Here is a 12,104-nt window from a genome sequence, read left to right on the forward strand (position 1 = left end):
GCTGATGGGAGGAGGGGCAAGGAAGTCAAGACTGCCTCCTGTCCCAGCTTTCCTAGTGCTCATTCATTCCTGTTAAGTTGTCTCGTGGTTAGAATGTAATGTCCTTGTGAGTGGGCATTGCTTCATTCATTGTAATATTGTATTTATATTAGGATACAAATCATATCCATACCAGATAAGTATAAAATGGATACTGCATTCTTTTTTTTTTTTTGGAGGCAATCAGAGTTAAGTGACTTGCCCAGGGTCACAGGACCATTGCTCTATCCACTGCACCACCTAGCTGCCCTGATACTGCATTCTTTACAAAAAAATTCTGACTTTGCCTTTGTAAGCTTCAGGGTTGAGAAAGACAGTTAGCTTACTCACTTGTACATTGAAACAAATGAATTGATTTTCAAATAATAGTGTTTAATGAAATTCAATAAACATTTATTAAGCACTTATATGCAAAACACTGTGCTCAATGACAGGAGAGGGAAGTGGGGAGAAAATATTGACATCTTAATAGCTCTTTGGGGCCTTCACAACGCCTTTATTAGATAGCTCAATTATATTATTATTATCCCTATTTTACAGATTAAAAAAAAAACAAAAACCTGAGGCTCAGAGAGGGGGTTAGGTGATTGGGCAGACTCATGCTACTGGTAAATGTGAAAGCTGCTATTTAAATCCAGGTCTGTTGTCAAAAGACATGGTTTCTACCCTCACAGGGCTTATAATCTAGCAATAATCTCTACTTTACCTTATTTCTTGCTCTGCTCTTTGGCAAAGATATTTCATCAGTTATTTTTGCCCCATAGAGGATTTCTCGTATTTTTTTCTTCTACTACCTTTAATGTGATGTCTTGCTTTTAATTTGAATACTTCAAAGCGATTTAAAAGCAACAAAAATAACATTTTTCATCAGTTTTCATTTGCTGAATGCTATCATTTGTTACTGCCTCTTTGTTCTGAAATGAGAAGAGGTAGTTTTGATATCCAGAAGCCAAGAGAATAAATCCAAGCATGCTTGGGAAGACAATATGATGCAACAGAAAGAATACTAGAGTTGAAGTCAAAAGGACTGAGATTCCAACCCCAGCTCTACCTCCTACTACCTGTATGACCTTAGGGAAGTCACTTGATTTCTCTGAGCCTCAGTTTCTTCATCTCTAAAGTGAAAATGTTATCCTAGATGACTTCTAAATTCCCTTCCAGCCTTAAATCTATGGTTCTATGTTTTAATGTTCCCACTTTAAATATTTGGGCTTTCCAAGCCTTCCCACTCTCAACAAACTTTTAATTTGGGGGCACCAAGTAGTTATTTTCAATTAACAAGCATTTAAATGCCAACTTGTGCCAGGCATTAGGGACACAAAGGCAGAAGTGAAAGAGTCCCTGCCTTCAAGATTCTTATATTCTACTGGGGCAGCCACCATGTACATCTCTAAATATGAGCCAGATCAACCCAAGGTAATATAAAGAAAGTGGGGATTATCAAGGAAGTCTTCCTGTAGAAGGAAGTGGCTCTTAAGCTGAGTTTTGAAGAACACAAGGAATCCTAAAAGGTAGAGTTGAGGAGGAAGTACATTCCAGGCAGAGGATACAGCCAATGCAAAGATGTGGAAGTAGGAGATGGTTTGCGGCATGGGAGAAACACCAAAAAGGTCAATTTTTAGTGGACTGAAGAGATTGTAATATATAAATAAAGCTGGAAGTGAGATTGGAGTCAAGTTGTGAGTAAAGGGTTTTAAATGCCAGACAATGGAATCTTCAAGGCAATGGGAAACAAGTGGAGTTTATTGAGTACAGGATTAACATGATGAGACTTGCATTTTAAGAAAATCATTTTGGCCACTATGTTGGATGGATTTGAAGGGGGAGGGGAACAAAGTAGGAAAGCCAGTTAGGTGGCCATAGTAGTAATACTGTCAAGAGTAGAAAGAAGGGGATCCATGTGAAAGATGCTGAGGAAGTGGAAACGATAAGACTTCACAACTTAATGAATGTATAGAGTGGGGAAGAATGAGGAGGAATTTGTTAATACAAAATAGGGTGACTAGATAGATAATGATGTCCAGAAATTGAGAAGGGTGGTTTGCAGGGTGGGAGAAGGCTAATGGGTTCTGTTTGGGGCATATTAAACTTGAAATGCCCACAGGACATTCAACTGTAAATGCCTATTAACTAGACAATGATGTGGACCTGGAATTTCAGATCTGGGAACTAGATCTGGGAGTCAGATGCATAGAGATGATAATAAGACTCCTGGTAGCCAATAAGAGAGTGAGAAGAAAGAGAGGATGTGAATAGGGCCCAGGACAGAGTTTTGGAGAACCACCACAATTAGGGGGCATGACATGATAATCCAACAAAGGACAGGAACTATATAGGAAATGGTCAGATTCTCTATCTTTATATAGGGAATGATCAGATAACTTAGAACTGAAAGAAAATGCCTTAGAGATCATCTAATCCAATGCCCCCATTTTACAAATGGGGAAAGTAAGGTCAGAGAATTCAAGTGACATGTCTGAGGTCACATGGGTATTAAGTCATAGAGCCAAGATTTGAACTCTGTTCCTCTGACTCCAAATGCAGTACTTTGTCCATTATACCAGGTGAAATAGTGATAGAACTAACAATGTAATAGGAATTTGGCTCTTTTGCCAGTATTATTACATAACTGATTTATTCTTTTGTAACAGCAATCATAAAATCATTCCATTTTGATGAGAGTGTTGTAAATGTAGGGGTAAAATGAATAAATGGCCAGTCTCCCATTAATAGTGTGCTTCTCTGTGAGCTCATGCTCCCCTTTATGGTTTTCAGCTAGCTATCCCCTTCCCTACTCCCACCCCACCCCGAAATAGATGCCTTTTGAAAATGATAAAGGTCCAACAAGGAGCCACCTTGGAGAATTATTGAGAAAGCAAAGGACCTGGTATTTGGGATAGAACTTAGATTAATATGCCCTTGCTGTGCTCCATTCTAAAGAGAAGCGTAATAGTTGACTATGCCCAAGAAGGAAATAATAGTCAGCATTATTAGCTTTTTATCTAAAAAATAATTTTCGTTTGAGAGCAGTGATAGACTTAAAAAATTGTAACTCGTTATTTCACTGACCACCATTCCCAACCCACTTTCACTCCTCCCCAATCCATCCTGCTTCTTATTTTGTCATGATGTTAATGGTCTACACAAAATGTATATCTTGAAGACACTCAGAAATATTTTTGTAGATTTTTGCTCATCTTTCTCCATTAACTTCACCTTGGTCACTGTAGGGGCATGTCATGTGGAGGAGAGATTAGATTGGCTCTGTTTAGCTGAACTAAGGACTGACCTGGGAGCAATGGGTGGAATCTCCAAGGAGGCCAATTTGGGCTTGACAAAATGAAAAACAGAGCTAATGAGAAGTGTAATGAGCTACCTAAAGAACCTGTGGGTTCTTTCTTAAATGTCTTCAAGCAGAGGCTGGATGGCCAGTTGTCTGGTATATTATAGTAGGGATTTGTTTCATATGGGCTGAACTACATGGTCACTGAAGAGTTCTCCAGTTCTGTGATTCCATAGAAGACAAGAAAGCAAGAATGGGAATGGGCCCACTTAATGTTTCTCAAAGTAAAACCATGATTCCTACCACCTAGTGCCTAGTTTCCTCAAGGAGTATTATAAAATTTTGAAGACAAATTTAATTTTCATAGAATCATAAAATTTTAGGATGGGAAGGGACCTTTGAGACCATCAATTCAGTAAGCATTTATTAAGCACTTACTTTGTGCCAGGTGTTATGCTAGGTGATGAGGATACAAAGCCAAAACTAAAAACAAAATGGTCCCCATGCTTGAGGAGATGACTTTCTAATGGGGAAGTTTACACTCTAGTATGTTCACGTGTAGTTTTAACCCTATCATTTTGATGAGGCCCAGAGAAATGTAATTTACCCAGAAACCCACTCACTCTGAAGTGAATTCAGAGCTAGAACTCAAACCTATCTTCTGAACCCCCAATCCAGGGATATTTCCACTTTATCAGGTTTTCTTTTTATTTAAGTTGTGATTGACTTTAATTTAAAAATTAGCATGTCATATATTAAATGTAGTTATCATGAAATCAGACAAACAATAATAAACTACCCAGCCCCTATAAAGTTTGGGCACTCAGAAAACTTCAGTATTCATCTGTAATAGAAAATAAATGTCCACGATCCAGGGCCAACCCCAGGGAAGACTGTCAGGTCAGGGAAGTTTATCTTCATAAGTGTCTTGTATTTCCAAAGACATCTTCCTTTCCCCTCCAGCATGTGGTTTATTTTCCTCCTGCTCTACTAGCTGTCTCTTTGTGCTCTTCTCAGGCCAAGCTGGACGGCTTTCCTCCCTCCCTCATCTAAACAGATCTTTCTCATGCCCCTTCCTTCTGGGCCCTACTATCTGTGAGAAACCTTATAAATCAACCATGATCATTGATATGCCACCCCTTTAAGGTTGGATACTATCAGCTATTTTTTGAAGCTAATAATGGGAATTTGGGGGACCCTCAAAAAGTCAGTGGGAAGGATGTTTTGAGACAGTTCAGCCTTTTGGTACCTTTCAAATTACTGCCGTTTCCTTATTAATAGGGCCAGTTGCATATCACTTATTTGTTAAGCATTATATTTAAAGTTTTCTGCAAACCTTAATGTGCTATATAGATAGATGGATGTATGTATGAAAAATCTTTATTAAGTACTTACTGTGTAGCAAACTATGGGCATACAGATACAAAATAATACCATTCTTGATTTCAAAGAGGTCAAATTTTAATTTGGAAAGACAACACATATGGTGTAGTCCAGCTGCAGGGTGGACAAGAAGGCCCAGTGGTCTTTAGAGTGATGACTGTATAAAAGTGAGGTGTTTTTAATATTATTAGATGACAGGTAAAGTTAGCTGGGACATTTGAGGTTCTTGCTCAGCTTATAGTTACCCAACTGTATACATGTTGTAGAGCATAATATTGAGGCCCTGGTATCAAAATCAGCGAGGAGGAAGCTTTCACTTTTTCTTCTGGGTTGGGTTATATCAAAGATATTTTTCATATGGTAGTTGGAGTAGCCTGGGCTTTCTTAATTTTTTTCTAGAGCCCCAAGGGTCAGTGCTGAGTTCTACCTTGATCTGATTTCCTATTGAAATTGGGCCAAGGTACAGCTCAACACCTCAGCTCCTGTTGATTTCACCAATGCAGAGAAACCTGACCACTGGTAACCCTATCTATTAGTATCATAGGATCACAAATTTAGAGCTGGAAGGGATGTTAAAGGTCATTTAATTATTTTACAGATAAGGTAAACTAAGCCTGGAGTGGTAAAATTTGCCCACAGTAATATAGGCAGATAGTGGCAGAACCCAGTCAGCTAGGAGTTTCAATGAATAGAGAACTGCATTTGGAGACAAAAAGACCTGAGTTCAAATGGGGCCTCTGATGTTTACCAGCTCCGTGACCCTGGGCAAGTCACTTAAACTGAGATATCAGCCTTGGTTCCCAGGATGATCATACCAGCCCCTACCTCACAAATGGTTGTGAGGATTGAGTGAGATAATAAAGCATTTGACAGACCTTAAAGCACTATGCAAATGCCAGCAGTGATGACGAGGGTGATGATGAAGAGCAGGATTCAAACCCAGTACCTCCGACCCTAAATCCCACATTCTTTCCCTTGCACCTGGCCAGCCTGCCAAGAAAAAAGTACATTGTTCCTGATCCTCTCTTATGTCTCCATTAGTATAACTGATCCACTAGGTTTAAAATCAAAGGACCTGAGTTCAAATCAGACCTTTGCTGCTTCAGTATTGAGATGACTTTAGGCACGTCTCTGCTGTCTCCCTGGGCCTTGGTTTCCTAACCTTGAAAATGAGGGCATTGGATCAGGTGATCTCCCAAGGTTCCTTTCTACCTCTAAACTCTTTAGAATTAAATGGGCTACCTTCTCACCCCCACACAAGCCTTTGAGCATAACTTTTGTTATTTTTCATCGTTAAGCAGATCAGAAATCTTTTTTATAAATTGAAGTATCTTAGTTATATCTTCAAACTCAGTTGGGTGTCAGCACCATTATTTCAATATGTACAACATTTTAACAGTTTTCCATAGTTATAGCCATGAACTGAAAAAGCTCCTGGGTCCTGTTCCTATTATGCAGCCTCTCACCACTGGGTTGAGGTGGGATCTGAGGAGAAAACGGTCATAGCATGGAGATTTAGTGTTCTTAAAAATATCTGAATGTCCTCTCTTCTTTCAAGGGGATGATGGGTGCCGATCATTGCATGTACTGTCCCATAGTCACTATTGCTTGCTTTTAATGAACTCTTTTTTCTTTGCTGTGAGGGAGGTCTTATGGAGTGAGTGTTGGGGTATATCTGAAAGTGCTTATGGTATAAAAAACAAAAGGCATCTATAAAACTTAGCACCTTAAAAAAATTGTTGGGGAGAGTGGTTATCCAGCTCCTTCCAATGCCAAAAGAAATGACTAGTAATGGGTAACTAGGTAAAAGAAAGTGAAACTTGGCTGCATCCTTCCGTGGAGCTAGAAGAGTTAAACCTTATCTTTTGTTTCCCAGAGGCAGCACCTACAAATTATCTGATCTACTTAAGAAACAGGCATCAAATTGAACATTTTTGTGATTGCATCTCAAACCTATCAGTTGGTGAAAAGGGAACTTGGATCTCAAGGTCTAAGTAAAATATTGAAAGTGAGATTACTAAGAATGGTATTTGTTTAAGGGTCAGGAACATGAAAGTCGAATAGACCCAAGAAATGGAGTGAAAATTGAAAGTAATTGATAAAGACTATGCAGAATTTAAGACTTCAGGAAAGGGAGAAAATAGCTGTAAGTACCAAGATGAAGGAAACCATAGATGACAAAGTCAGAGAGTTTTTCAAGGCACCTAAAGGGAATATTAATTAAGAGTCAGCGAATCCATTTAGGCTAAATAAGATAAAAGTCCAAAACCATCTCTCTCGTTTGTTTATTTATTTATTGTTTTGCTTTGGAGTGTGAAGATATTTGGAGGGGCATAATTTTGGTACTTTTGAAATCTCTTGTGACAGGAGTTGAAATACTGCCTTTTAAAGTTGCTTCAGGAAAATCCTCCAAATAAAACAAAACAAGTTGTTGGGTTTTTGTTTTTATTTTTCACAACAAAGAAAATTAGATGATTGTTAAATCATTTCTGAGTCACCATCCATTTTTGTAGAAGGAGAGAGGAGAAATCAATGTGGATATAAGTGGTCATGGACCAAGGGCTAGCCTTGGAGGCAGAAAGACTTAGGTTCAAGACCTACTTCTAACACATATTGACACTATCATTGTGGACAAGCCACTTAACCTCTAAGATGTTAAATTCCAGATGAGTTTCCAGTCTGGAGTTTCCTTCACTGATGAATATGTGTGTGTAGGTGTCCATATGTATGTGTGTGTGTATATATGGTATTATATATGTATATGCGCATATATATGACATGACCATCAAGTAATGCAATCTTTAATAAAAATCACTAGAAATTGTATATCCAAACGAGTTGTTCTTGAATGTAATCACTTGGGTGACAGTAAAATTACATCAGGAAGTTAAGTTGTTCAGAATATTGTTAGAATTCTTCAGAATCAGTTTACAAGTTACACAAGAAAATCAGTCTCAATAATCTGTAAATATACCTGGTCTGGGGACAAAAACAATATTATCCAGCTTTATCATCAATTTGTCCTTTTAAAGATCTAGCTCTGAATAACTTTTTCCTGTTTGCAAAAGTCAGATTCACCCACAAAAAGTAAAGAAGAAACAATAAGGCAGTGGAAAGAGCACTGGATTTGGCATCAAAGAAACTGGGTTCAAATCCTGGTTCTTCTGCTAACTATCTGTGTGATCTTGGGCAAGTCCCTTCACATCTCTGGACCTCTTTTTCCTCATAAAGAAGATTCTTTATAAGAATATCATATAATGAGGGAGATGGACTGTTGACCTATGGATCCTTTTTCATAATAATGTGTGTTGCCTACATTCATAATTGGTGCAAATGCCAAATTTCAGTTAGTGGTTAATGAAAATAAAGATGTTTTTTACCCATCCAAGTTACAGATCCCCAGATAGCTATCCATGGACCCCTAAGTGGTATATGTACCCCAGCTTAGGTATCCCTGGATGAGATGATATTAATGCTGCCTTCTAGCTCTAGAGTCTATGGTTTGCTACCATTGAAGATGTTCAAAACAATGTGCCCAGGTCAACTCTGGGAGCAGATCCACATGAGGAAAATCCAGAGCGTTTGCGGCAAAGGTGTTATCATGGTTTGTCAAGGGGATGGGACCAATTTAGATTTATAAGTTCTGACTGATTAAATTCTGAGTAATAAATTAATTCCATTACTTTGCAGTTGAGAGGAAGCATAGTGTAGTGGAGAGAGTGTTGGACTTGGAATTAGGAATCCTACCTCTGAAACTTATTGGCTCTGTGACTGTAAGCAAGAAACTTAAGACTCTCTGAGTTTTTTTGTATACTTATTTTTTTTTAAAGTTTTATGTAGATAGCCCTCAATGTTGGTGTAAGGAATGTCCGCACTGACAAAATCAGATTGAGGCACCTATTTATATAATGGTATGACTAATGAGGAAATACTTAAATCAACAAGACTCAAAATGCTTGTCATTGGGACCTAGTCAGTTTTTGAGGGGGAGAGGAGTGCATTTCTTCTGACAACTTTATAAGTTAAACACCCTTTGAGTCATCTATTATTAGTCCATTTGCTAAAAACGTTCTGCCCTTTTGCAGAATCCTAGGTAACCGAGTGGCAGAGCTGGAGAAAAAATTGAGAACTTTGGAAGTCTCGGGTTTGTGGAGTCTCCCAGGTGAGTAAAAACTTCATGAAAATTATTGACTGCAGTAGTTTTCTTAAGTGACCATCATGGCATTTGCATAAGAAGTCTTAACCTTTTTAGTATTCTTTTATTAAAAGAATATCATTGCTGAGACATACAAAAGCATTTGGATGTGTAAATCACAGGTCTAGGACAGGAAAATGTCATGTGGTAAACACAAGGAGCATTCACAGTGTTGCCAGAGGAAATACAGAATAGATAATGGCTACTTGCAGTATTATAAACTTAAACTGTATCACTTAGAGGGCCTGGCTGTATTTCTACTTTCAGTAAATACTATGGTTTGTATTGCTTGAATGTGCTCAGTTCAATCATTAGTCCTAAAAAGTACTGAAAGACCCACCAATCGACACCCCCATCGCCCTATGACCCTTGCCAAAAATTCCAACCTGTTTCTTTTCTGTTCTTCAGAGGTACAAAGCTTGGGTTTCCTGTGGAGGTTTTTCACAGTTGAATACTCGGAGGAAACTCCTTCTGCTTTTCACTTTAATTAGCTATATTTATCCTGTTCATCTGAGAAAAGTACCCCCTTCATGAGACCACCGCCAACTAGTTCCCGTCACATTTAGCCCTCTTAAGCAACTTATATTTATCATTCTGCCTCTTCTTTTCCCTGCTATCAAAGTCATGCATATTTTTAGTTACTTAACCTTTCTGCACCAACCAATCTCTCCTACCCCTTAATCATATCTGTTGTTTTCCTCTAATGCATGATGACTCCATTCATGTCCTCCTGAGAGTTGCACAGGATGGGAAGGCATGGATAGGCTATTTACCTTGTTGGTGAGAGTGCCCACATTGATGAGACCTTAGATCCATCAAAGTAACTGAAAAAACGGTCAGTTTCCTTAACCGATAAGTAACAGATAATAATAATAAGTTTTCTTACTCTGACTGCAAATAGTTTCATCAGATTGCCTGGGGATAGGGAGGGGGAGCAGTGATACATAATTGGAAATTTCCAATAAAAACTTCTCAAGCTTTGTGTCAAAATATATAGCATAGCTCATTCAAAGTGAGGGCTCCCTTGAGAGGTAAATAGTCCACTTCTAAGAACCTTTTGCAGAAGTGAAAGCAATATTGTTTGTGGTGGTTTTTTAAAAAAATTCCATTGTTTTAATCCAGCCATGCAAGCTTATCATTCGTCCAGAGGAAAAAAAATTAAATGATCCTCACTCTTTATGTTTTGGTGTTGTGATGTTTTTTTTTTCCAACGTACATTCCCAATGTTTTGCAACATATATAAAAAGATTGAAGTTGAAGAAATGAATGCTGAGTTTTTTTACCTTTTCCAGCACTTTTCTATTTGAGTAAGACAACAAATTAATATTCGAAAATAACAATTGTCTCTTTCCTTCTTTCTGCTGCCTGAAGGCCTGAGCTACAATGTTTCAGTGGGATTCAGGAGTAGGTTCTATTTGAAATGTCTTTTTATAGCTAATTTTTAGCAATAAGTAATATCATTGCATGTAAATAAATAGAAATGTGTTATCTGGACAGTCTTGTGTCCATCAGATTAAGATATTCATTTGAACTAAAGGGTCTCAAGGGAATTGGACTCTCTTTGACTCTCTTTACATAGCAAATATACAGTAGTAAAACTGGACATGAGGCACTTGGCCATGTTTGTCCTTAATGCCAGCCCTAATGAAAGCAATGGGAGAGAAGAAGGGGAATAAGGGGGTAAATTCTCTTCAAATTTTCAAAATTATGTAGCATTGCCTTCCCTTATGCAATGGTAAAAAGAGAAATGTCAAGGTATAATAGTTCTCCAACCACTGGGAAAGGAGGAAGAAATGTTCCTCCTGTCCTCATGTAGGTCAGTCTGTTCTGTTGAATGATATTTCCATTTGTCTCCATTTTAACCAAATGAATTTCAATGCAAGGATTTTTGGTTTTTCAAGTGAGAGGCAAGTTAGAATATTTCAGCCACTGATCTCCCCCCTCCCAGGGGTTTTCAGAGACTTGTACATTGCTTCTGATGCTGAAATCAGTGCCTGCTACAAACCAATCATACGGTAGTATCTACCACATATCTACCTTGTGGACATCATGTGACACAGTAGCTGAAAGAAAGTTAATTTGATTTGACCATATCAATAGAAGCATAGTCTTGTGGGCAAGACCCTGCTCTGGATAGACAATATTCATTCAGTTCTGTACACCATATTAAAGAAAAAATGTTGACACATGTGAAATGTTGAGAGAATGATAGAAAATATATATTAAGTGCTAAATTGTGTAGTAATTAGGAGTTCAGAGAAGGGAGACATTAGTGTAAACTGTAATAGTTGGGAAAGTTTCATGGTGGAAATAGGGACTTGAATTGGGCTTGGGTGGAATTTGACTGTGCAAAGATCAAAAGCTAAAACAAACTAATCATTATATTGAGGCAATGTGGTACAATGGAAAGAGCCCTTGACTAGGAGTTGGGGTAAATTGATTCAATCCATATTATAATCCATATTTGGTCACTGGTTAGCTGAGTAATCTTGAGCAAGTCCCTTGACATCTCCAAGCCTCAGTTTTCTCATCTATAAAATGGGGGAGTAGACCTAGATGAATTCTAAGGAACCTTCTAGTAGATTGAAGTCCATTATCCTAGCATCCTACATTTCTAGGCCCTGCTGACCACTACCTAGCCAGGACATTTCACTTCATCTCTTTGATTTCAAATAAGGGGGTCAGATGAATGGGAAAATACATGATGTCTCGAGTCTCTTCCAGCTCTAAAACTATGAATCTCTTCTGAGATTATGAATGAAAATTATTAAATATCCTTTCCTCCACCCTCCCCTTCCTTCCCCATTGTAGAGTTAAATCTGATCATAGAATTTGGACAGCAAATCTTTGGGGAGAAAAAGTTCCCTCTCCTCTCCTCAGCAAATGATTTAGCTCTTGTTCTTTTCTGCCCAAAATAAATGGGGTTGATTTTCTCCATCTTGGATACAAAGAAGGCTGGCTTTAAACAAGTTTGACAAAATAGCAGACCCCATATAGAAAAAGAATCTAGGTATTCTGAATTTTTTTTTGTCTTTAGAGAAGAGGTAGCATAGTATAATAAAAGGAGAATGGGATGGTAGATAAAGAGCTGGTTTTGGGGCCAAGGAGACATGGATTCAAATATTATCTCTGATAATCTACTTGCTATGTATCCCTGGGCAAGACCCCTAACCTCTCAGTGCCTTAGGGAGCTCTTAAGGGTCT

At 38.2% G+C, this 12,104-nt stretch overlaps 1 protein-coding gene across 3 annotated transcripts in view; it reads left to right on the forward strand.

Annotated features, from left to right (window-relative positions):
• Positions 1–12,104, forward strand: part of CCDC149 (coiled-coil domain containing 149) — a 147,053-nt gene that overhangs the window by 110,277 nt on the left and 24,672 nt on the right. For all 3 annotated transcript variants that reach the window (XM_020992443.2, XM_078148932.1, XM_078148933.1), the window contains one exon: positions 8,791–8,867. In XM_020992443.2, the coding sequence (XP_020848102.1) occupies positions 8,791–8,867 (77 nt within the window). The remainder of the gene's footprint in view (positions 1–8,790; positions 8,868–12,104) is intronic.

This window comes from Phascolarctos cinereus, unplaced genomic scaffold, assembly GCF_003287225.1.
Source record: "Phascolarctos cinereus isolate Bilbo 61053 unplaced genomic scaffold, phaCin_HiC Scaffold_9;HRSCAF=440, whole genome shotgun sequence".
Taxonomy (NCBI): domain Eukaryota; kingdom Metazoa; phylum Chordata; class Mammalia; order Diprotodontia; family Phascolarctidae; genus Phascolarctos; species Phascolarctos cinereus.